The sequence below is a fragment of the Lathyrus oleraceus genome, chromosome 5 (assembly GCF_024323335.1).
Source record: "Lathyrus oleraceus cultivar Zhongwan6 chromosome 5, CAAS_Psat_ZW6_1.0, whole genome shotgun sequence".
Classification (NCBI taxonomy): Eukaryota; Viridiplantae; Streptophyta; class Magnoliopsida; order Fabales; family Fabaceae; genus Lathyrus; species Lathyrus oleraceus.
The window spans coordinates 16,205,944-16,233,058 of NC_066583.1; the positions used below are offsets into that span (position 1 = coordinate 16,205,944).

The following is a 27,115-nucleotide window of genomic DNA, read 5'->3' on the forward strand; positions in this document are numbered from 1 at the left end:
GTTTTCAAAATTAAATCATTATACTTAAGTTAGAAATTTGTTGTTTTTAAAATTAAGTCATTATACTTAAGTTAGAAATTTGTTATTTTTAAAATTAAGTCATTATACTTAAATTAGAAATTTGTTGTTTTCAAAATTAAATCATTATACTTAAGTTAGAAATTTGTTATTTTTAAAAATTGAAATTGATTAGCATAAATAAATATTGAGTTAAATTTTGAAAAGCTTAAAAGGTAATTACATAATTAAAATTTAATTCAATAAGTCCCAAATAATCAAAACACACATTTTGTCCTTAAAAAAATTAAACTAAATAGTTACATCTCAACTAAGTGAAATTTGCTGCAAAAAGGTCCCTAATTTACAACCTACTCTTTCTTCCCATTCCATCAAAGCCACCTCAGGACTGTAATCTGCAGAGCACAAAAATAGCTTATTTTAAAAGCACTTTTTAGAAGCGCTTAAGAAACTGCAAAACAACAAAATAAATCACTCAGTTTGAAGCTTTATTCAGAAGATTAATTGAAACATCTAAAAAGGCATTGCAACAATGGCTTAAACAAGAACAGATCAAATCCCACATAATCTGGGATGAGAAAATCAAAAAGAAACAAGAGTGTTTTAAGGCTTAATCTTTTCTTCATAATAGCAACATATGGGAGGTTAACAAGAACAACATCATATGCACAACAAAAGATTTCTTCCAAAAAAAACCTAGAACACACATCAAGAACGACATAGCAATATTTCATAAAAACCTTTTTCCAGCACTGTTACTCTGCTGAAAAATCTCGCCCAAAATCCTCCAAACTTCACATCAACAAAGCTACTCAGGGTTTCTCATTAAAACTCTGAAGTAGTTGAACTATATTCCTCATCCATATCTGTAACCTACGTTACGACCAAAACACCAGAATCATTTGGAAGATTAAGGCTAGAAGAGGAAAGAAGAAGAAGGAAGAACAAAGCTTACCGTGAACCGGGAGAGGATCTTGCTCGAAGGATCGTCAGAGCTTGAGCAAACGAAGATTTCAAATCGGTACCTTTCTCTTTGTTTTCGTTACTGAACTATGTTTGGTTGTTTAAGGTTTTTGTTTTTTTGCTGAACTTTAAATCAAAGGTTATGGTTATCATCTTGGTGTGATTAACGATTGGTGGTGTTTATTTTGGTGGATCCGTTTTTTTTTAGTATAGTAATAGAGTAGTATGTAGAAAACAAGTTGAAAATCAAAAGGGGCTTTCACAAGAACAGAGGGAGAACGATTTGGATGACTATGAAATAAAGAGAAGGAAACTGTGAGAGAGTAAAAGCAACGTCTTTATTTGCTATTAATAATCATTGTCACACTGTTTTCTCTTTAGATATCCATTACCATTTATTGCCTTGGGTTATTGATAAAGTAGAAGTTTGATTTGGAATTTTGATTTAAAAATGACCGTGGGAACATGAATTCTTCATTTGGATTTGAAATATTCATTATTTAATTTATATCTTGCTGTATAATGTGGCCAAAATTTATAGTTTCTTTTTGGTTTTCCCAAAAGTGTCTTGGTGCATGATTCGCCGGCATAGGGAAGAGAGGCAACCGTTGTACATTAATTCTTCTTTTCCATTTTCCTATACACTTTATGTTTCTTAGATTGGTTAGGTAAGGAAATAATAATTAAGAAGGCCTTATGTCTTTGGGCCTAAGTCCTCTTAATTTATATCCTTTTAAATAAGACACTTTTAGATTAATTAAATTAAGTCATAAAGTAATTGGTTAATTTAGTCCACTTTTTTATCAACTTAAATAACCGTTAATTAAATACTTAATCAATTTTTATCACACTAATTATTTAACATTGATCAAATCACTTTCCAAATTAGTTAGAATTTTTAAAGACTTTATTTTTATAGATTAATTTTGGATGAAAATGAGAATAGTGAGCATCCGCTTCATTATCTCTCGATTGTTCGAATAATTGGCGTTCGCCATATTGCTCGAATTTTCGTCATTCAATTAAAACCCTAAAACTCCATAAACTTAAAATCATTTCTTCCAAATTAATCCAAATTCTTTTAATTCTAAATTTACGATAATAAAAGGATAGGAGGCGTTCGCTTCACTATCTTCTGATTATTCGAATAATTGGCGTTCGCCATATTACTCGGATTCTCGTCATCTAATTAAAACCTTAATCATTCAATTTCAAATCACCTTTTTCAAATTAAATATAATTTCTAATTTCAAATTATTTTTAAACCATAATTATACAAGTTCAAATCATTTCTTTCCAATTAACACAATTTCTAAAAACATTCTAAATTCTAAATTTCCGATAATAAAAGGATAGGAGGCGTTCGCCTCACTATTTTTCGATTATTCGAATAATTGGCGTACACCACATTGCTCGAATTTTCGTCATCAAATTAAAATCGCAATCGAATAAATTCAAATCACCTTTTTGATCAAATACAAATTCACAAAAATAAATAACTTAAACTTTAATCGATTGAATGGGAGGCGTTCGCTTCTCCATTCCTTGATTATTTGAATAATTGGCGTACTCCACATTGCTCAAATCATCAACTTTCCAAACAAACCTACAAATTCAAATTCAAATTATTTTCATATATCAAATACAACGTCCAAAAACATATCTTTTATAAATTAAACTTCGGATGACAAAAGATGGGAGGCGTTCGCCTCACCATCTCTCGATTATTTGAATAATTGGCGCTCGCCACATTGCTCAAGTTATCGACTTCCGATTAAAATACTTTAAATTAACTTGGATAAGGGAATAGGTGGCGTTCGCCTCATTATTCTTTGAATAAGCAAGTAAGAGGCGTACGCCTCACTACCGTGCATATTCAACATCCACAAACAAACATTCAAAATAATCGAACGAAAAAGGAGTAGAAAGCGTTCGCCTTATTATTCCTCGAAAGAATTGGGCGATTGGTGTGCACCACATTGCTCAATCTTTCGTCATTCTTCAAAACACCTTAACAAATCAAATTAATGTCTCGCCCCCGTGCGACCAACAACTTAAAAATTCTTTTCAAAAGAACATTGTTAATCCTTTCTAATGCGCACCACAAACCAATGCTTAAGCCTCCGCCGAGAGTAGACAAGCCAACGTTTATCCTTTAGAACGCGATCTACACAGTCGTTCATTAAAAGACACCAACAAAAACGTAGTTGCCCGAACTACGAACGCTCTGATTTCCTTATTTAAGGATACGTAGGCAGGAGATTGCTGTATCTTTGCGAGCACACTAATAAAAAACCTCCCCTTTCCCCTTCTGAGGTCTTCATCCATCTCTATTATCAACTCTAATTACTCGAAGAAAGCAAATAACATTTAACTAACATTCAAATAGCAAATTAGACTAAAAGGTTCCCGCTGAGTACAACGGACGTGAGGGGTGCTAATACCTTCCCCTTGCGTAATCGACTCCCGAACCCGAATATGGTTGCGATGACCATTATTCCATCTTTTAAAAGGTTTTATCGATATTTTCCTATTCCTTCATTGGGATAAATAAAGTTCGGTGGTGACTCTGTTCGAACATAAATATTTCCGCGACCATCGTGAGGAGTCATATTTTTTGAGATGCGATAGATGGCGACTCTGTTGGGGACATATTGCTCCAAGCAAGAGAGAGTCAAGCCTAACTTAGTCAATTTTCTATGGACGTTAAAATACCGCTTTTATTTGCTTTTGTATATCTTGATGTATTATTTATGCTATGTAATTTATTCTGCTATTATGTTGGGTGATCTATGGTGTTTGACACATGTTGTGAGATAAGCTCCGTACCCGAGCTTTGAGAAGAACTTAGAACCCGAAGTTGTGTAGTATTGAACCGAGGGGTGTACACCTCATTGGGACAATACGAGAACTCCACCTAGAGTAGATCTGTTCAGAATTTCCATCACAATATGGCTAGCCCACTATTATGAGGAAACGTTGAACATGGTCCATGACTCTGGGAACCTCATCTTAAACTGAAGTTCGTCTTCATGATTGGCGATCGTGTAGTATTGAACCGAAGGGTCTACACCCTGTTCGAACAATACGAGGATCCCACTTAGAGTAGACCGATTCAGAACTTCCATTTCAATGTGGCTAGCCCATTATTGCGATGAAAGACTGAACTTGGTCCATGACTCTAAGTTTTTAGCATGAAAATGGATAACCTTAGGAGCAATCCTTGATGTGTGGGGTAAAATAAATAGAACCGCTGTTAAGTTGAACCTTGTGATATATGTGAAACTTGGATCCCTGTCATTGCATAAACATCATGTTGCATTCATTATGAGCATAGCAAAATCATTTACACACTTTTTATTTTCAGGGAATTTCAAAATTTTCAGATAATTAAGCATTCAAGAACAAATGGAGTCAGGAAAGAGAAAAACATTCCAAATCAAAGCCAAGGTACCATGTGTGAAGGGGTTCATTGCATTCAGAGATGGGTTGACTAATATCCGTCGAGACGCATTCACACTAAAATATGGGAAGATCCTACACTTCTTGTTTGTACCAGTACAGAAGGATGCTATTACCGCATTAGCCCAATTTTATGATCCACCACTCAGAAGTTTCCTCTTTAGAGATTTCCAGTTGGCCCCAACTTTGGAAGAATTTGGAAGAATATTGGACTCTCCTAAGCAGAAGAAGGGACCATACAAGGGGTTAGGTCAAATCCCTAAACCCGAAGAGTTGGCAGAAATATTAGACATCCCAGTCAAAGATCTAACCCCTAACATCAAAATTTGGGGGAAGGTACAAGGAATTCCACAAGAGTACCTGGAGAAAACTGCTCAAAGCTTTGCTGAAGCCCAGAAGTGGGAAGCCCAGGATACTATTATGGCTTTACTTATTTTTGGATTGGTGTTATTTCCTAATATGGAGAAGTTAATTGATGCAGAAGCTATTAACGTGTTTTGGGCCGTCAAAGTTAAGAATGAAGATCCAGTGCCCGCACTCCTAGCAGATGTTTATCACACCTTGCACTTACGCTTTGAGAAGAAGGGAGGACTGATGTTATGTTGCATACCACTCCTTTACCAATGGTTTGTCTCTCATGTGTTCAAAGAGGTTGATACAATTGAAAGTATGGATGGATATGAGTGGTCTCAAAAGCTAGTAGGACTCACTGAAAATACCATTATTTGGTATCATCATGGTTTGAATGTGAGAGATACGATTACTAGTTGTGGAGAATTTCCGAATGTACCATTAATAGGGCCAAAAGGGTGCATTAACTACAACCCTATTTTAGCAGTGAGGCAGTTGGGTTATCCTATCACATACAAGCCGGATGACCAGTTGTTAGAAGGTTTTGTGTTCCATGATATGGAGGATCTCGTTATGATGAGAAGGGTTATCCGAGCCTGGGAAAAAGTTCGCTTCAGAGGACAAGACAAAGGAAAGGGTGTCATAGGGTGTAGAGAACCCTATTATCAATGGGTCACTAGAAGAAGTCAAGAGATCAAGCTGCCATTCATCCTTGATCCTCCAACTCAACCTCCACCACCATAATCCATCCCTGTCTCCATGGAAGAAATGGAAGCGTTGATAGCTACTATAGCAAGACTTGGACGAGAAAATGAAGAGCTACAGACCAGCTTCCAGCAAGTTTCAAATGAAATAAATGAAATAAAGTGGGAACTAGAAAGGAAGAAGGTTCAACTAGAAGTGACTGAGGAAAAGGTCAACAAGGAAGAACGCAAGAGAAAGAAAGTGAAAGTAGGCATGGAACAAGCTGACCACTGCCTAGAAACCATTAAAGAGCAGTTGAGACAAGTTGAGAAAGAGTGCCAAAAGAATAAGCGATGGTGGCTACGAGCTACAGAAGAGAAAAAAGAAGTTAGAGAGATATTGAAGGCTAAGATACACGATCTCCCTATCTCCCTCCACAATGCTAAGACCCAAGCCGAGCACGAGCGCCGACTTAAGGAAAGATCCCTTGAAGCTTCTCGAGTCACACCTACGACTTGGGCCAGAAATGTCAAGAAGTAAAATATGCTAGAGAAGTTGCTCAACAATGGAAAGATAGATTCGAGGCATTCCATCAAGACAGTGTGATATGGCTAAGGGAAAGAGAGTAAGTCATTGAGGATTACGATACCTTCAGGAGAACTATCAGTTTCTTGCAAGAAGACAAAGATGGGTACCGTACAAAGCTCAACAGTTTGGTAGAATTATGCAACTGGACGACCTGAGAAATACCTTGGAGGTTGAGAGAGGCAGTGGAAGGATTAGACCAACATGGCACACATCCCGCTGTAGTCAATTTTGTTATGATGTGTGAGGGGATGGTGAAGAGGTTCAAGTTTGAATTAGAAGAACTCATAACTCGAAAGACCGTTGTGTGATTCTTCTGTTTTTCTTATATTCAGTTTGGTATTTGAGTTGTCTCGATTTGGGCAGTTATGCCTTTGTACTCCACTTTAAACATTTGAATAGAGGAGGATGATCCTCATTTTTATTCTCTGACTTTATGTTTTCTTCAAATGCTTAATATAACTACAACTGTGATGAAAATTCCCTGAAAATAAAATATGCATAACATTCACATCCTCATTATGCATCACGCTTCATGAAAACTCAAAAACTTACCCAACCTTTTTACCCTTTATCCAGCCACACTGACTAATCAACATCGGTACGAGATGCAAGGCAAATACAAGATGACATTAGAACAAGTTAAGGCCAACCAGGTTACCATGAGGACAGACATCAATACGATCTAGGAGAAAATGGATCAGCTGTTGGAGACAATGCTTGCGATCGCTCAGCGAGGTCCGAATCCCCAAGACGAAAGTTACGTCCCCACCAAGAAGAGATTGGTTCAGATACCAATAGGAGGCAAGGGAGATGGAGACCGTGCAGAGCCTCCTGATACGTCTACTCATAATGGATCCAAGATTGGAGATGACCAGTATGATGCATTCTTTATGCCTGATCAACCAAAGCCTAAGGTACTTTCAGATCCTGCTGTGGATAGGCTCCGTGCCCTGGAAAAGAAAATCAAAGCCATAGAGGGAAACAACATCTTCAGTGCTTCTGCCATGAACATGCCTTTGGTATCAAATTTAGTCATCTCGGCTAAATTTAAAACCCCTGATTTCGAGAAATACAAAGGACAAACTTGTCCAAGAAGTCACCTGGTGATGTATTTCAGGAAAATGGCTGCTCATACCGAAAATGACAAACTACTTGTACACTGTTTCCAAGACAGTTTGAGTGGAGCATCTCTGAGATGGTATATGAGTTTAGAACAGGGGAGAATTCAGAGTTAGGAGGATTTGGCTGACGCATTTCTATGTCAGTACAAATACAACTTAGATATGGCACCCGACCGAATGCAGTTGCAAGGGATGGCTATGAAGGAGAGTGAGTCATTCAAAGAATACGCCCAGCGGTGGAGAGAATTGGCTGCTCAGGTAGAGCCACTATTGTCTGAGAAGGAGATGACCGGGATATTTGTGGACACCTTGAAGGACCCATTCTTTGATCGATTAGTGAGCAGTGCCGCATCTGACTTCGCACATCTCGTCACGATTGGAGACTGCATAGAGAAGGGGTTGAGGGATGGAAAAATTCCTGGAGCAGTGACAACATCTAGCGCACCAAAGAAATATTCTGGAGGCTTCCCAAAGAAAAGAGAAGGTGAAACAAACACCATATCCAGGAACTATAAAGGGAAGCAACAAGCTTCATATGGTCAAGTCGCCGCCGTGGTACCTATACCCTATCAACAGCCGATGCAGCAACAACAAATATATCAACCGCAACATCATCAACATCATCATCAACAAAGTACCGCACCACCAAGACAGTTCAAGCCAAGACCTCCAAGGAGACAACTTGATCCTCTACCAGTACCCTATAGTCAGATATTCCCATATCTGCAAAAGGAGGGCTTCCTAACATTGAGGGAGTTGAAACCAGCTGTTTTTCCGTATCCACCTGGATACGACGCTAATGCCCATTGTGAATTTCACATGGAAGCACCTGGTCATACTTTGGCAAACTGTTTCGCATTTCAGAATCGAGTACAAGACTTGATCTAAGCCAAGGCCGTTTCTTTCACTTCAAGACGCCCGAACGTGAATACCAACCCTATGTCGACACATAAGGATGCTTCCGTCAGTGCCATTGAAGAGAGTGATGAAGGCAAACTGATCCGTAAGGTTGAGGAGATTCAAACACCTATCACCATGATATGAGCACAATTGCTGAAGAGTGGTCTGATCCTGGAAGAGCTGGTTGAGGAAGAGAATAATGAAGAGTTGAGGAGTTTTATACAATAAATGCTGGATCGAGGCGAGTTACAGATAACTCACCGTGTCAAGAGCAAGCGTCAGGAAGAGATAGTCGTGGTAGATATCCCCTATGATGAGGTCAAAGTAGAAATACCTATAAATCGGTTGGTGATAGAGTTCCCAGCACCTTTCGAATATAAAGATGAGAAGGAAGTCCCATGAATATATCAGCCCAGAGCTTTTAAGCAGGGGAAGGAAGATAAACCTTTAATGATTAACGAACCAAATGTCACTTCAATTGTGGGCCCAGCAGGAATGACACGCAGCGGCCGGGTGTTCGCACCAAGAACTGTTGATACTTCTGAGAGAGCTAAAGGGAAAGAGGTTGTTGTCCATATCCCTATCCCTAATCAGGGGATGCAAGACTTGCATCTATCTCCTAAAACTGGTGTCACTCGTGAGGAGGCTGAGGAGTTTTTGAGAATAATCAAGAAAAGCGATTACAAGGTGGTGGACCAGCTAAACCAAACACCTTCCAAAATTTCCATCTAATCTCTCCTACTTAACTCAGAAGCACACAGGAATTCGCTGTTGAAGGTACTGAGCGCCGCTCATATCACCAAGGACATAACAATAGAACAGTTTGATGACGTGATCGCTTGTGTGACTACTGGAAATTTCTTGGGTTTTAATGATGACGAACTACCGATTGAAGGAAAGAACCATAACAAGTCTCTTCACATCTCTTTGAAATGCATGGATACTATACTGTCAAGGGTGTTGGTAGACACAGGTTCCTCATTGAACGTCATGCCAAAGACGACTTTGATAAAGCTTCCAGTGGAAGGAATATGTATGAAGCCTAACACCCTAATCGTAAAGGCATTTGATGGCTCGAGGTGAGCAGTGATAGGAGAGGTTGACTTACCAACCAAGATAGGTCCAACTATTTTTAATATCACATTCCAAGTCATGGATATACATCCTGGTTATAGTTGCCTACTTGGGAGACCCTGGATTCACTCCGCAGGTGCTGTCACTTCCACTCTGCATCAAAAACTAAAATTCATCACAAATGACAAGATGATTGTGGTTGGAGGAGAAGAAGATATCTTGGTGAGTCACTTGACATCTTTCCGATATATCGAGGTAGATGGTGAAATCACTGAGACCCCCTTTCAATCCTTGGAAGTAGTAAACATGATGGCAATTCAACAGACCTTGGAGATCCCGAAATCCGGACCATCCATGGCCTCATGGCGAGGAGCTAAAGCTATTATGGAAAGTGAAGATGCACAAGGTTGGGGCAAAGTGGTGGAATTGAAAGAGAAACGAGACAAGTTTGGCTTGGGGTATGACCCATCATCACACAAAGTTGGTAACCAATCTGACAAAGAGAAGATTCCTTCTGTGGAGAAAACATTCACCAGCGATGGCTACATCTTTGGCAAGCAGGTGGCAATGATCAGTGAAGAAGACCGCAAGGTGGGGGAGTCCAGCTGGATGCGTCAAGCCGCACCTAACGAAGAACTAACAAACTGGAAGGCTGTGGAAGTTCCCCAAATATTTCAAAAGTAATTTTATCATTTTAGACAAAACCCTGTGCTCTGCCCAAGGCACAGTGGCATGTTGTAAGGCCTCCTTTATCTTTTTCAAGAGTTTCTATCATTAATGAAATGACGTTTTGCATTCAAATTTTTGTTCCTCTTCTTTCGTTTTGATCTATTTACGAAAATGGCAATCAATTTTTTATGCACGCACTTTCTAAATAAACTGCATAAATCATAACATGCAGAAACACCACCGAGACCATTGATAACGACACCGCTATGCTCCAATATGACTTTGATTGTCCAATCTACCAAGCTGAAGACGAAGTGGGGGAAGATTGCGAACTCCCTAAAGAGTTGGCCAGATTACTCAGACAAGAAGAGAAGGTTATTCAACCACACCAGAAAGACGTTGAAGTTATCAATCTGGGAACAAAAGAAGATAAGAGAGAAGTAAGGGTAGGCGCCGCGCTTCAAGATACAGTGAAGACAAGACTGATAGAGCTCCTCCACGAATATGACGACGTGTTTGCTTGGTCATACCAAGATATGCCCGGATTAGACACTGACATCGTGACCCACAAGCTTCCCTTTAAAGAAGAATGCCCAGCTTTCAAACAAAAGCTAAGAAGGACGCGACCTGATATGGCTCTCAAGATCAGAGAAGAGGTGAGAAAGCAGTTTGACGCTGGTTTCCTGGAAGTCGCTAAATACCCACAATGGGTTGCCAACATTGTACCGATGTCGAAGAAAGATGGAAAAGTCCGCATGTGCGTAGACTACCGAGTGTCGCATTACGCGAAAAACCGGCGGGAAAAAGACACAGAGCCGCCACCGTGCGTTATTTATCCCAAAGGAGGGAAAGGAAACGCTCGAAGTAAACCTGGAAAGGAATGGTCTCGCGACCAGAGATTGCAAGGATCGGGAGTCGGTTATGCGAAGGGAAGGTATTAGCACCCCTACGCATTCGTCGTACTCGACGGGATCCACGCTCAAAAGGATAGAAGAAAGGTTGCTAAAGAAACTGCTCCAAGAATGCACAAAACTGGACTGAAACACAGATGAAAGACGGAAGAAGGACTCGGCAGGATATCGCATCCTGGGCCTACGTAGTCTGTCATACGCAGACATCAGAGTCGACGTAGTTCGGGGACAGGGGAAACGTGCTCGCTAGGACATCGCATCCTATACATACGTATCTTCTCTAACCAGAGAAGAATCAGAGCATTCGTAGCTCGGCTAACGCACGCCAAACAAAACACAAACAGGAAACCGACTACCAATCGCTGGACTTACGTCAGACTCCAAACCAAAAACTCACACAGGAAACCGACTGCCAATCACTGGACTTATGTCAGACTCCAACAAACAAGACACAGGAAACCGTCTGCCAATCGCTGGACTTATGTCAGACTCCAACAAACAAACAAGACACAGGAAACCGACTGCCAATCGCTGGACTTATATCAGACTCCGAACAAACAACCACACACAGGAAACCGACTGCCAATCGCTGGACTTATGTCAGACTCCAACAAGCAAACAAGAGGGTTGAAAAAAGAAAAGGGCGCTCGGAGAGATCAGCTCATCTCCTGCCTACGTACCTCATCTGGTATGAGGATCAGGGCGACGTAGTTCCCCTTAACAGGGAAAGAACTTCTATCCTAACCAGAGACTAGGGAGATAACAGACTACTAGGGAAACTACGACTCGAGCCTAGAAGTTGTCATGCATACGATCCCTATGTTGAGGTCTCTAATCCTAACCTAACTTGCACAGGGAGCCAGCTAGCCTAAACAGCAAATAAGCAATCACAAGCACAAGTATCACACACTATATGCAAACAATTGGCTCACACAAGGTTGGGCTTTAGTCAAGGGGTCATGTCAACCTCGACAAACAAGCCAACTGGAAAGGGGTGTTTTGAGCTCTTAACCCTAACATTGAGAGTTAGGTTGAAGCAGATGAAATGGGAAATGAGGGTAAGACCTCATAGCTCTTATCCCTGGCCTGGGAGAGCTTAAATCAAATAGAAAATGTGGGAGTTCAGAATGAAGGAACTCTTCTCCACAAATGACTGACACAACAAGATATTGGGTTTTTTATTCAAGATGCATCAACACATGGTGTGAGCAAAGTGAATGACACAACTGAATAGCAGGGGATGGATTACACATCCCTTTTATCTTCCAATTGCCTCTTAAGAGGACTTAACCTGCTTGGCACAAAATTAAACAACCACAAACATTGCCTCTTAAGGAGGGCTTCAGACAGGTGCCTGCCAAAGTAACATGACAGGTCTTCCAGACTACATGAAGATCAAGGAATTTACCTCAGTGGTATGCCAACCACAAGCAAAGCAAAGCAAAGTTCAAATGAACTTAAAGCAACTTAGGTGCCTGTGTAAACGACTAAACAAATTAGTACAATACTCAGACAAACAGACAACAGTCAATAACAAACAGACAATCCCAATGTACAACACATAAGCCATAAGGCAAACTCAAGTGACTTATCATCAACCTACAAAACAGAAAATGTTAGCAATCAAAAGCAAATATCAACATCCAAATGATGAAGCAACATTAACCATGGAATTTGGATGCTTGGTCCTGAAATTCAAAGCTCACATGTAAGTACATACCACTAGGTCAAAGCCTAGGGTCAAAGGTAAAGAAAAAATTCAAAACAGGAGCTAAAATTCAACACAATGCAACTTCAAACACATATTAACATGTCCTAAAAAGGACCACAACAAAATCATCAAGCAAAAGCATTTCATGTGCAAGAGAAGTCAAAGACAATTTCAAGGCTCACATTTGATCATTATGAATGAAAATTCCAAATCAAAACAGGAATGATTCAAATAATTCTGGAAATTTTCATGAGCATTCAACACATCCAACATGATTAACATACAAAAAATCAGAAGCATCCAAGTTCAAATGGCATGGAAATAAAATGGCACAAGTTGATCAACCAAATGTGTGACACAAACTGTCACACCATGCAAACATATGCATAAAACAGAAATGGTAAATGAGAAAAATACCACACTAAGCCTAAAACATCCATCAATATGTCAACAATCATCATGTAAAATTTCATGTCCATTGGATTAAAGTCAAGCATTTCATGATAAGATGAATGAAGCAAGGTCACAAATGTACACATATTCACATATTATAGCACAATTAAAAATCCATCCATGCACAACTTCAGAAATTATCATCATAAAAAACTAGACATTCTAAGGAACAAGTAGCAAAAAACCAAGCATTTTTTGGAGCATTTGTCAATTTGTTATGCATTTTCTAAGTTGAAAGAAAAAATGAAAATCAAATGAAGCATATAGCATGTAATTTGGAGGGAACACAATAAAATGAATGAACATTTGAATAATGCTGTGCGCCAGAATCGAACTCGGTGAACATTTGAAATGAGCGCGCCAACTAATTGAAACGACGCCGTTTCACACAAAACCCTAACAAAACCAGTTTGGATGCAAGACCGTCGCTAGGCCGACGCAAACATGAAGATCTTCATCTTCTTCACGAAGAAGAAGATGAACAGTAACATGAACTTCAAGCCAATTTCCAGAATTTTCCAGAAAATCACAAATCATACATCATTTTAAAGCTCTTTCCATGGAGAACATACATCTAAGCACAAATCATCAAGAATAAAGAGAATCGAGCAAAATCATTTCAACATGTCAAACTTCAATCACACATATCTCATGTTATAATGCATCATTTCACACGATTTTTTCACCATAATTATCAGCAAACCTAAATCTACAAGAATATGTGCATAAATTGCAAAATTAAAAGGTTCGAAAATTGACCTCTTGAAGAGCAGAATCTTTGAAATGCACGATCCACAACTTTGAAGTATTCAAATCCACTCTACAATGCTTGAAATGATGTTTGATGAAGAGATTGAAGCTTGAAATCGTGTAGATCTGGCTTAATAATCAACTTCCATGGCAAGGTTCTTGAACTTCAACTGCATGAATATGGCTCCAATTCTCCAAACAAATGATGAATTCACACTCAATCACACTCACTGATCATGAATCTTCAACAAAAACAAGGTGTTATGTTGAAGAATTTTGAAATTTGATTATGAGAAATTTTTGGAGGGAGATGAAAACTAGATCTAGAAATGGTGAATTGTGATTAACCTCTCCTAATCAACTTGCTAATCCATAATTAGTTTGGTTAATGAAAATAAGGTGTTTTTGCAAAAAATCAAAATTGCATGGTGCATGTAGTAAACCCACGTGAACAGTACCACTTCCTTCATCAAAGTCACTTAAAATCATCTTTTAAACACAATGGCAATGGTAGAAAGTCCATACAATGCACCATTTTTGAATTTTGCAATTTCCCTCCAAAAAAGGCATGGATTAACAAATGATCATGTGATGACAATTCATGCAATGTGATGAGGTATTTGGAAAATATGAGTCAAGAGGAGAACAATGCAAGAAGAGCCACTCAATTTGGAGTCTTGGTTCAAAAGATATGGCCATTTGAAGTTTCAAGCACACTTTGCAATGATTTGATCATAACTCTTTGACCATTCATCAGATGCTCATGATCTTGGACTTTTTGGAAATGGGAGAGAAGGATCTTCAACTTTCATGTTGGACAAAATTTCATTTGAAGCTTCTTTGATGTTGGAAAGTTGAGTTGAAGTTGGTCCAAAAACTTGCCATTTTTGGAAACTTGAAATTACAGGTCACTTTCCACTTTTGGAAACTTTTGATCTGGCTTCAAATCCTTCAAGATAGATGTTTGACATGTTGATTGAACCTCTTTGGGACATGAATGAAGTGTCTCAAACTATTTCTCCACCTCCTAGCCCTCAGTTGACTTGCAGTTGACTTTTATGGGCCCCAGATGACCTGAAACTGCACTGTGGACTTTGAGCCTTCAACACTTGGCTAAATTGCATTAAAATGAACCTTGGGTCATGCAAACTCTCTAGAACAACCATAGGGCCTTTATCTCATGGAAAAACCTTTGCTCTCTTGCACAGATGAATCCTCCTAACCAGTTTTGACTGATGAAATGCAATGTGATATGCAATGTTAATGCAATGTTAATGACCTAAAAATGAAATGAATGTACAAATGGGAGGTGCAAATTTGAGGTGCTACAGCTGCCCCTATTCAATCAACTGGGAACCTGAATTGATGAGAGCAACGGCTGTCAGACCTTCAAGGTAAACAAGGATTGAATACCATAGAACCGTAGAAATTTGCACTCTACGGTGGACGATCAAAGAAAAGAATGTTCACCAATGGCAGCTTCCACTGGGTATTTGGATTTTTATCACTAGACCAGACAAGACGTTCACCGACGACTCTACTGGGGATTTTGATTTTTATCAGAAAAAGGACTCACGACCCGACATCGAAAGATGATGAATGGGAAGAGAAATCACGACTAGACGCCAAAGGACGAATAGGAAAGGCTCAACCAGACATCAACAGATGAATGGGAAAAGATACAACCAGACGTCAACGGACGAATGGGAAAAACTCGACGTTTACCGACACCAACGGAGAGGTGACCAGACATCAACGGATGACTGGAAAAGGATACAACCAGACGTCAACGGACGAATGGGAAAAACTCGACGTTTACCGACACCAACGGAGAGGTGACCAGACATCAACGGATGACTGGAAAAGTGTACAACCAGACGTCAACGGACGAATGGGAAAAACTCGACGTTTACCGACACCAACGGAGAGGTGACCAGACATCAACGGATGAATGGAAAAAAGTACAACCAGACGCCAACGGACGAATGGGGAAAACTCGACGTTTACCGACACCAACGGAGAGGTGACCAGACATCAACGGATGAATGGAAAGACTCAACCAGACACCAATGGACGAATGGGAAGACTCGACATTTACCTACACCAACGGAAAGGTGACCAGACATCAACGGATGAATAGGAAGACTCAACCATACGCCAATGGACGAATGGGAGAAACTCGACATTTACCGACACCAACGGAGAGGTGACCAGACATATACGGATGAATGGAAAGACTCAACCATACGCCAACGGACGAATGGGAGAAACTCGACGTTTACCGACACCAACGGAGAGGTGACCATACATCAACGGATGAATGGGAAGACTCAACCATACGCCAACGGACGAATGGGAGAAACTCGACGTTTACCGACACCAACGGAGAGGTGACCAGACATCAACGGATGAATGGGAAGACTCAACCATACGCTAACGGACGAATGGGAGAAAGAAAGGAAGATGTTACGAACATCGAAAAATGATGTCTATAGACACCAAAAAAAGGACCCACACGGGGATCAACACGACACCCACCAGTACCGCAAGGATGACATCTACATATGTCAGGACAAGGCCACACACTTGTCGGGGACTACGCTGGGGAGTCAAGCTTCCCTTTCACTGATGGGTGAGGAAATAAACCTCTCTGGGGATTATCAAACCCTGAATGCTGTCAGAAGCAACTGCTGCAAATGTGCCACGCGGATTGTTGAACAATGGTTTGCCTCTGCTGGGGATATGGTCCAAACTGTTGTAACACATGAATGCATATGTTTGAATTTTTCTATGGCGTAATGCTCCATGTTGAATGGAAATGCTACGCTATTTGAGGATGCAATGATTACTACATGCAAGATGCAAATGAATAATACTTTTGCTGGGGAGCGGATGATTGCTCTGTTGAGCACACAAATCTGATTTGATCCTCCAACTCTGTGGGGAGACGTACTGCTGGGAGTGCTTCGCTGATCTGATACTCTGGGGACGGCAGAGGAAATAAACCTCTCAAACACGATGAGGACTAGCATTGCTGCTGGAGAAAGGATAAATCCCACCGGGGACAACTTTCACTGAATCCAATCCACCTAGGGACTCCACCAGGGGAAACAACCAAAGTTCACCTCCATTGGGGATAATTTACCAACCCACAGGGAAGATAAACTCTACTGGGGACAATTTTCACTTTCTCTCATATTCCTCAAGAAGAGAATCAGATGGCAGATGCCTTAGAAACTTTGGCTTCCATGTACAAATTAATATGGCCCAACCATCAGCCTCATATTGAGATTAGGCGTTTTGACGAACCTGCTCATTGCCTGACTACGGCAGAAGAGCCAGATGGTAAACCCTGGTTCTTCGATATCAAACAGTATCTGGAGAAGAGGGAGTATCCGGCAGGGGCTTCCAGCCTTAACAAAAGGACCCTCCGGAGATTGGCATCAAAATTCCTCTTGAATGGAGAAGTATTGTACAAGCAAAACTACGACATGGTTTTGTTAAGGTGTGTGGACAAACATGAAGCAAATCAGCTTATGAGGGACATACATGAAGGTTCTTTCGGTACGCACGCCAATGGGCATGCCATGGCCAAGAAGATTCTAAGGGTAGGTTACTACTGGTTGACAATGGAAACTGATTGTTATCATTACACCAGAACATGCCACAAGTGCCAAATCTATGCTGACAAAATACATGTACCGCCTACCCCGCTGAATGTCATAGCATCACCTTGGCCTTTCTCTATGTGGGGCAGCAACATGATTGGAATGATAGAACCCAAAGCGTCAAATGGACACAGATTTATCTTGGTGGCCATAGATTATTTTACCAAATGGGTGGAAGTCGCGTCTTATGCGAACGTCACAAAGCATGTAGTCGCCCGTTTCTCGAAAAATAACATTATATGTCGATATGGTATTCCCAACAAAATCATCACTGATAATGGGTCCAATCTCAACAACAAGACCATGGATGAGTTATGCGCAACATTCAAGATCGAGCACCACAACTCATCACCCTATCGACCTAAGATGAATGGGGCCGTTGAAGCTGCAAATAAAAATATCAAGAAAATCATCCAAAAGATGGTTGTTACGTACAAGGATTGACACGAGATGTTACCTTTTGCGTTACATGGCTTTCGCACATCGATACGAACTTCAACAGGGGCAACTCCTTATTCCTTGGTATACGATATGGAAGCAGTTCTCCCTATAGAAGTAGAGATCCCCTCGATGAGAGTCCTAATGGAGGCTAAGCTAGACGAGGCGGAATGGGTTCAATCAAGGTATGACGAGCTCAACCTTATTGAGGAGAAACGCTTGAAAGCGTTAGGTCACATTCAACTCTATCAGAGGCGTCTTAAGAAGGCATTCGACAAGAAAGTTCATCCCAGGGTGTTTCAAGAGGGAGATTTAGTACTGAAGAAAATCTTGCCCATTCACAAAGACTCTATAGGGAAATGGACACCAAATTATGAAGGCCCATTTGTGGTGGTTACAGCCTTTTCCGGAGGCGCTCTAATTCTAGCAACTATGGACGGTGATGAGTTGCCGCTTCCCACCAACGCTGATGCTGTTAAAAAGTACTTCGCCTAAAAAAGTGGAATAATAAAAGCCGCTAAATCGAAAACCTGAAAGGGTGATTTAGGCAAAAATGGCTATCCCGGTGGATCGAAAACCCGAAAGGGTGATCCAAGCAAAAATTAGGGATAAAAATAAAAGAATTTGACCCGCTGAGTTGAAAACCCGAAAGGGCGACTCAGGCAAAAATGGGTATCCCGGTGGATCGAAAACCCGAAAGGGCGGTCTAGGCAAAAGTTAGGGATTAGTTCCAAGGCAAAGAGTTGTACTTACAGACATCTGACATACCCTCGAAGAGAAAGAATCGATCTACCTCACTTTTCAAAAGAAAAGTGCTCGGGCTATCGAAGACATAAGGATCATAGCAGTATGGAAACTCAATAAGAACTCAACTCTCATTGCCATTTTGTTTTCTATGCAGAGCAATTACCTCATTAAGGAATTGCGTATTTATGTACAATCACCCATTTAAGGGTCAAATCAATAAAGGAGAATTTTTCTCAATAAAGTGTGCCTAAATCATTTTTTATTTTATCTGTTTGTTTGCAAAGAACCTTTTATTTTTGATAAACATCACTTTTAAAAAAAAACTATTGAAGAAAATAAAATGCATGTTTGAATAAAGTGGTAAAATTGCTTTTGAAACAGTAAGCGGACGAATCCTTTAGTCCCCAAGATTCACTCTTGTCTTTCATAAAGGTGTAGGACCGATTGCAGACGGTTATGTTCCTTTCAACTACTGATCCATACCTCTCATAAATGTACTCATGGTATAGCCAGACCGGGGCAAGGCTCCACCACATTTACAACAGAAGCATTGATAAATCATGGACGGAGTATCGCGTGTTGAAAAGTCTGAGCGTTTCAATGATTCAGAACAACCCAAATATATTCCCAAAACCACCAAGCAGGGGCATTAAAATTTGATCTCCATTGATCGCCCAAATGATAAAAAATCCATACTGTTGGCATCATGCCTCAAAGCGAAATGTCTTAACCAGGACATATCCAATTACCCAGTTGCATTCCTGCATGCATCACAGGCATCATTTCATGCATAATTTCCTGCCAAACAAGGAAGTTCAAAAAACAATCATACCAATCATCAGCATACTCATGCATAACACTTCCACAAAATGGGAATTCAGCAAAATAAAAATCATTCGCATTTCTACATGCACAGCCAAATATCCCCAGCGAAATTGCATACTTGCATACATCCCATGCATCATCCCATGCATGGAATTCCCACCTAAAGTGGGACATTATACAAAAATCAAATATAAAATAACAAAATCCAAGGTCATTCGTATATGACTCGGACATTCCTCATTTCCAAATGAAGTTATTACCCTACATAGGCTCGTAGGGTTATTTCTCAGCAAATCACTTTTCAACTTGTTTTTAATAATGATATTCCCAGCATTTTTCTTTACAGTCATTGCTCCCCAAGCAGAGGTTACCCTAAAAAGTCTCTTATGAGCTTTTCCCCTGCAGAGCATTTCTAGCAAATCTCCCAAAAGGAGTCTTTTCAGAAAAATTTCTCCCAACAGACGAATATTCGAGATACTGCTTCATTTATCTAAAGAATCTCATTTATCTGTTTGAGATACTGCTTCATTTATCTGAAGAATCTCATTTTTACTGTTTGAGATACTGCTTCATCAATATGAAGAGTCTCATTTCAGATTTTTTTAGAGATACTGCTCTAAGTGTCCTCGAAGAGTCTTAGATTCGATTAAGATATTTTTCCCTTGCTGGAATATTTTAATTCTATCATATAAGATGCTGCTTCGACCCAATACGGAGAATCTCACTTTTACTGTTTGAGATGCTACTTCATCAAAATGAAGAGTCTCATTTCAGATTTTTTAGAGATACTGCTCTAAGTGTCCTAAAAAAGTCTTAGATTCAATTAAAGTATTTTTCCCTTGCTGGAATATTTTAATTCTATCATATAAGATGCTGTTTCGACCCGATACAGAGAATCTCACTTTTACTGTTTGAGATACTGCTTCATCAATATGAAAAGTCTCATTTCAGATATTTTTTTAGAGATGCTGCTCTAAGTATCCTCGGAGAGTCTTAGATTCGATTAAGGTATTTTTCCCTTGCTGGAATATCTTAATTATATCATATAAGATGTTGCTTCGACCCGATACAGAGAATCTCACTTTTACTGTTTGAGATACTGCTTCATCAATATGAAGAGTCTCATTTCAGATATTTTTTTTAGAGATACTTCTCTAAGTATTTGTAAGACCCCAATTTTGACCCTAAGATCCCTCATGGCATCACAACATTGCATTTGCATTGCCTCAAGGATCATAAGCATCTTGGCTCCTTACCTTTGGGTGGGATCTCTTCTTGTGAGTGGTTTGAGATCATCAAGCATGCTTGAATTGTATATCATTGCTTTTCTCATTTTTTTATTAACCAAAAGCACAAAAATATGTCACTAACATCTTTTGTTGTAGCTCGAGCAATCACAAGGTCAAGAGCTTCAAGGTGATCCTTTGTGCAGAGATATGGCCAAGAGAAGATGAAAGCAAGAATGGTAATGGTTCCCAAAGATCTCATCCATCAAATATGCCTCCCCAGCATCTCAATCCATCATTTTTATCAGTCAATTCATCTGACTATTCTGAAAAACACTGAGACCTAACTTTTTATATGTTGGTCAAATGGAGATGATCCCAAAATAAAAAATATTCTTAAGTATAATATGAACAACTTTCATGTTCATCAAAAATTGATTTGAAGCTTGGAAGGTTATCTCCCATTCCAAGACATTATAGGTCATTTTGACTAAAACCCTAATTTTGGGTCAACTTCCCAAGAACATAACTCATTCATTTTTTATGATTTTAAGGTGGGATCAAATGAAATAGAAATCTTAAGATGTCTAATTCAAATGTTATGTTGAACAAAATTTCAAAATCTCAAAGGAAATACATGTGATAATGCGAAACATTATAAGTCACTTTGGGCCAAATGCATTGAAAGTCAAAAAAATCCAACTTCAAGTGCTCATAACGCTTTCATCAAAAATCCAAATGATGCAAAAATTAATTCCATTTTTATTGTCTTGATGAGATCTACAACTTTGATGTTGGAGGTTTTTTAATTTGAGACATGCATCATCAAAACAGAGGGGCTTAAACATTGACCAAATTTGGAAACCTTGCCTTTGCATGTTTTGCACCTTACAGTTTAAACTCAAAATTCACTAATTTCCACACTCCAAATGGATTTTTGCCCAACATAACAATTGTTCCTTACATCAAAACTTTTCCAACCATTACTCACATGCTCATATTTGGATTTGGCAATTGGCATTTTCGAAGAGGAGAAGTTTTAGGCATGATTATGCATAACATGTTGAAACTCATTATACAAGCTTGTGCACTGCCAAATCCACGACCGTTTCAGCTAAATTATGCTTTAGAGTGCATTTGGCATTGAATTTGGGCCTTTTGAATGATCATGCAAGCCCATGCAATGAATATCCAATTCTATGCACACGACTTTGATCACACTTGCCTTGCCTCTCCATCTATAAATAAGAGCCTCACTCCATTCAAATTTCATCCATGAATCAACCTGAAGTGCTATAGAAATCAAAACCGAGCCACACCTAAAGGAACTATTCCAATTTTCTTAAATTTCTCAGATCTGAAATTCAACTAAATCAGGTTGAATTTCTAGATCTAAAGTTCCTAGACCTCTCTCTCATACTCCATTGATCTTCTGTTTGGCCAAAGGAAGCAAGGAAGCAAGCTCAAATCTCCAGAATTCAAAGGTGATCATCAACTGGTTTTCTCTTCGAAACTCATTACTCTTTGATCTATTTGCCTGGCCAATGTGTTTTCTGAAGTCCTCACTTGAGAGGCAAGCAAGTGGTAGCTTCAATTTCGTGTTTTATTGAACTGCATTTTTTATACCTGAATCTTCCAGCTCAGATTTCTTACTCTATAGGAATTTTGAGTGTGATTCAAGGTTACAGGGGTGATGTACATCACCCAGCTTCATTTTGATATATGGATCGTGGATTTTGGTTGAGGTTTATGAACCTGCAACTCTGGCCGGAGTTCATGTGCTCGTCGGAGAAGACGGTGGTGTACACCATCGTCCGTTCACCAGTTTAAATCCAGAACGTTTGATCATGTTTCCAGATTGAATCGTGTCCTTTGGATCTTATGACTTTCAATAATGTTGGATGTTTCTCAATTGACTCATGCCTTCCATGCGCGCGCATCTCACATCCGTCTGATCAACCACGTCAATTAATGAGGCTTGATCAGACGCTTGTGGTTTTTTCTGATTTTTGTAATTTCCATTTTATTTCTTTTATTTCATTAAACTTCAAAAAATCATATCTCTCTCATTTTAAATCCAAAAAATATGGCACCAATTGTATTCTTCTCCAAATAATTTCTAGTTTCTAATTTTGATTTTTAATATTTTTTATTTTGTCATTTGATATTTTTTATGAATTTTCTCTTTTCTGGTTATTTTTAATTCATTTTAATTAGTTTTTGATATTCAAAAAATACAAAAATATTTTCCTAACCTATTTGAATGATGATGGATCTATGAAAAATATTCTCATCAATTTTTTAATTGATTTGAGATTTATTTGAGATTTATTTGAGATTTTAGTTCAATTAGGTTATTTTTATTCATTTTTAATTGATTAAAACTAGTTTCTGACTTTTAAAAATGCTGAATTTTTTTGTCAAACTTTGTTTGACCTTGTTGAACTTAGGATAAATCACTTGGACCTTTCAAGGTTGATTTAAAGTGATTTTGAAGTTTGACCTTTCTTTTATTTTTAATTCAAGTTTATTTTAATATTAAAAACGCCAAAAATATGTTGCTTATTTGTTTGACCTCCGATCTTCATCCCATTTCTGATTTCTCATTGTTTGACTTTGACTTTCAATGTCATTTGGTCAACACACATGGATTGGTACATTTTATTTCACCTTATGCACTTTATTCTTTCCATTTCCTTTTCCATTATTTATCTCTTTCTTCTTCTTTTTCTTTTTCTTTTTTGATCAATGAGTTGAAGGTTGATAAGTTAGCATTGATTAGGGAGACTTAACCTTCCTTGATTCAAATCTAATTCATCTTGATCAATTGATCAAGTGAATGGCTTTGCATTAAGGATAGGTTGTTTCCTAAATTAGGCAAAAGACTTAAACCAATACAAGATCAATTCTCTTCTTCTTTTTGGCATGGCAAGTTGTTGGAACTTGGTTCACTAATCAAGACTTCTAACTTGTGTTGTTGCCTACATTATTATTGACCGGCCTCAGATAGTTGTGACTTCTACATAAGTCCAATTACGATTGCTTAACATAGCGCTAAATTTGCCTTATGGCACACTAACTACTAACACTAATCATTAACCATTAACATTTACTCTTTGCACTTTACTTTTATGCAATTTACTATTATTGTACATATTATTCATTTGCTTTTTCCTTTGCTCACTTGAGCACATGTTTATGCTAATGCCATTTGCCTTTTGCTCACTTGAGCCTATAATTGTGTATATATCTTTTGTGCTTGTGTTTGTCTGTTTGTTGTGAACCAAATGCAAAGAATTGGACAAAATGGACTTAGATCTTAGGACTTTACCCAAGCTAATGGAGTTTGAAGAGCAACTAGGCCTCATGCCTTTAGAATGCTTAAATGTCAAAGAGCAACTAGGCCTCATGCATTTAGAATGCTTAAAGCTTGAAGATGAACATTAAAAGGACCATATTCTAAACTCCCTCTTGTCCAGTCTTTGATTGTTAATAGAACCTTTTGATGTGTGTATTTCTTTGTGCTAGGGATTCCACCTTGATTCAAATTTGAGGAACCATTGCTATGAGCTTCTAAGAGAAAGAGTTACAAGATGCCTTGAAGAGCCTTCCAAGAGTTCATTTGATTGTTTGCTTGAGTTTATGTTTCTGTGATTGCTTATTCCAAAGGATGGGAGCTACTTGGATCATCCATATGATATCAAGAGAGGAACTCCATTTGTGGTCTTGTTTCTTATCCCTCACCTCTTGTATGGTTAGGATCTTAGCCCTTCTTCTTCTTCTCTCCACTCTAACCCAAGCCAAATTTTTTATGCAAACATCTAACACTAGTTTTCAACATTAGAAACCTAAGCCTTATGCTTTTCATTTTCAAACTCTCTTTTTATAATACTTATTTTGAAATTAAACTTCTAAGTCAACTTTGACCATTTTTGTAAACACTTTTCATTGGTAAATAGAACTCATTCAAATGTTTTTTGGGGTTTCAATGGCCACTTCTTAATCAAAAACTTTTCATAACCTTTAGCTATTAGGTTTGAGTTATCCTTGAGGTAGATGTAATACTCACCTATATCCTTAGTGATGGACAATGAGTCTTCCATGCTTATTATAGGGTTAACCCCTCACTAGCATGTTGAAGCTATCCTCACATGGTGGATTTGTGGTTTTAGGTTGAGTTTTCTCCCTTGGATAACAAAAGACCTTAAGGCTTTTGGACCAATCAATTCACCAACTCATTTTGAAATTTTTACCCCGAACTACGAGGTTTTGATCCTAATCTTTTTTAAGATGGTACGTAGGGAATGTGTTTATCCATCCAAACATAAAATATAAATAAACTTATACATTCTCTTCTCATCTCTTCAATCATGTTTAAACAAATTTTTCACAAAACAACAACCTTTACAACAAGTATGAAAAGGGCTCCCTAGGAGTACCTAGGATGTTTTGGGTGCCTAACACCTTCCCATTGCATAACCAACCCCCTTACCCAGATCTCTGACTCTCTTTTACTAGTTTTTGATTCGGTAAAACTTTTAGGTTTTTGTTCGCTTTCTAACCATTCCTTTGGATAAATAGAAGTGCGGTGGCGACTCGACTTGTATGATTTACCTTTGATTTAGTCAATATCTCTAATGGTAACGAATACCCCGCTACAGAAAAGTGGCGACTCTGCTGGGGATTTGTTTGCCTAGTGGGTTTTGCCTACTTTTCATATTTTGTTGTATTGTACTGTATTGTTTTGTGACATATTTTTGTGCAATTTGGGATTACTGTATTGTATGTAATGATTGAATTGCTTGAATATTAATTCCTTGTATGCTTGGTGATCTTTGTGAGATGAGTTCTATACCCGAACTCGAGTGCACTTAGGATAGGAGAATGGCATCGTCTTGTTGACTTGTGTGGAGTTATTCCTTAGCAAGTTGACTTGCAAGTCCATTCACTTGGTGGAGGTCATGTTGGGATCAATAATGTCACACAAGTAGTTGTGGTTAGACATTACTCTTTCCAATATAGACCTTAGAAGCCCAGGACCTTAGATTACCAAGCCCATCTTGGCCTATTCTTAGGATGTAGTGCGAAAGTCGTTCAAGTGTAAGATTTGATACGATTGTTACGCGATACTACACTCATAAGAGTCTCTCTTGAGAATATTTTTTGGAATACGAGTATTCGTTTCTCCGATAATATCCGAAAGATGGGATGATGAATATGGGAACCTCTTGTAGAACATGTTTGGCAGGTTAAACCCTAGTACACTCCCTTTGGGTGGTTCTTAACCTAGACTCCATGCTCGTGACTCGCAACAAACCCTTGATTCGTGGTTGATCCATTCATGTGTCCTTAATATCAATGGAACCTGGGTGTTGATAAGGTGTAAACCATAATCCACCAAAATGGATGATTGATATTAAGGGTAACATGATCCATCCCATAACCTTTGTTTGGTGTGCTTTGCTTGATCCTTGAGTGTGGTTGTTGCATTCATGCATTCATGCACCCATTTGCATCCATATCATCAATAATGAAGAAAATTTTCAAGGAACTTAAAAGGTCTATTTGCAAATTTTCAGACATGGAAATACAAAGAAGGAATACAAAGAAGTACAGTTTCAGACAATCCGACTTGAAAGAGTTAAGGAATCTGACATCCTATGTACTAGATCCCTTGGGTTTCAAGGCTCGTTTTGGGAAGCTTTTTCCTCTTCTGACTACTCAGGAGGACGAAGGGTTGATGAGTGTATTGGTACAGTTTTATGACCCTTTGTACCGTTGCTTCACATTTCTGGATTTTCAGCTTTTGCCCATGCTTGAGGAGTATGCCTATCTTGTGGGTATACCTATTCTAGACCAGTTGCTGTTCAGTGGCTTGGAGAGTATTCCCACTTCTCAAGAGATAGCTGACATGTTACATATAGATGAATCTCTGGTTGGTGCTCATATGACTACCAAAGGTGGAATTCAAGGTCTCCCTTCTGAGTTCCTCATTGCTCAAGCTACTATGTATGGGAAGGCCATGAGTGAGGACGCCTTTGAGACCATATTTTTACTTCTCATCTATGGGTTAGTATTGTTCCCCAACGTCGACAACTTTGTGGATGTGAACGCTATTAGTATCTTCTCTACTCTTAATCCCGTTCCGACTCTGTTGAGTGACACTTATTTTTCTTTGCATATGAGGAATGCAAAGGGTGGTGGTGCCATTGTGTGCTGTTTGCCTCTGTTGTATAAATGGTTTATTTCTCACTTATCACAGACGGTCACCTTCAAGGAGAACAAGGGATGTCTACGGCGGTCCACGAGACTTATGTCTCTCACTAATGATGATATCTCTTGGTATAACCGTGTGTATGATGGTGTGCAGATTATCGACTCTTGTGGTGAATTCTCTAATGTACCTCTTCTTGGTACATGTGGTGGGATTAACTACAACCCCGTTTTAGCACTTCGTCAGCTTGGGTTCCCCCTAAAGGATAAACCCAATAACATTCTGTTAGAGGGTGTGTTCTTTCAGGAGGGTAAAGATCCCCAAGGCTTGAAAGCTAGGATG

The 27,115-nt window shown here is 39.0% G+C and overlaps 1 protein-coding gene across 1 annotated transcript; it reads left to right on the forward strand.

Moving 5' to 3' along the window:
• Nucleotides 1-4,389: 4,389 nt before the first annotated feature.
• LOC127078472 (uncharacterized) lies at nucleotides 4,390-5,538 on the forward strand. Its single transcript, XM_051018930.1, has one exon. It carries the CDS (start codon nucleotides 4,390-4,392, stop codon nucleotides 5,536-5,538), a length of 1,149 nt encoding a protein of 382 aa, XP_050874887.1.
• The last annotated feature ends 21,577 nt before the right edge of the window (nucleotides 5,539-27,115 follow it).

Bases quoted from the DNA above. Each gene is read 5' to 3' on its own strand.
- LOC127078472 (XM_051018930.1), top strand. From the start codon at position 4,390: ATGGAGTCAGGAAAGAGAAAAACATTCCAAATCAAAGCCAAGGTACCA.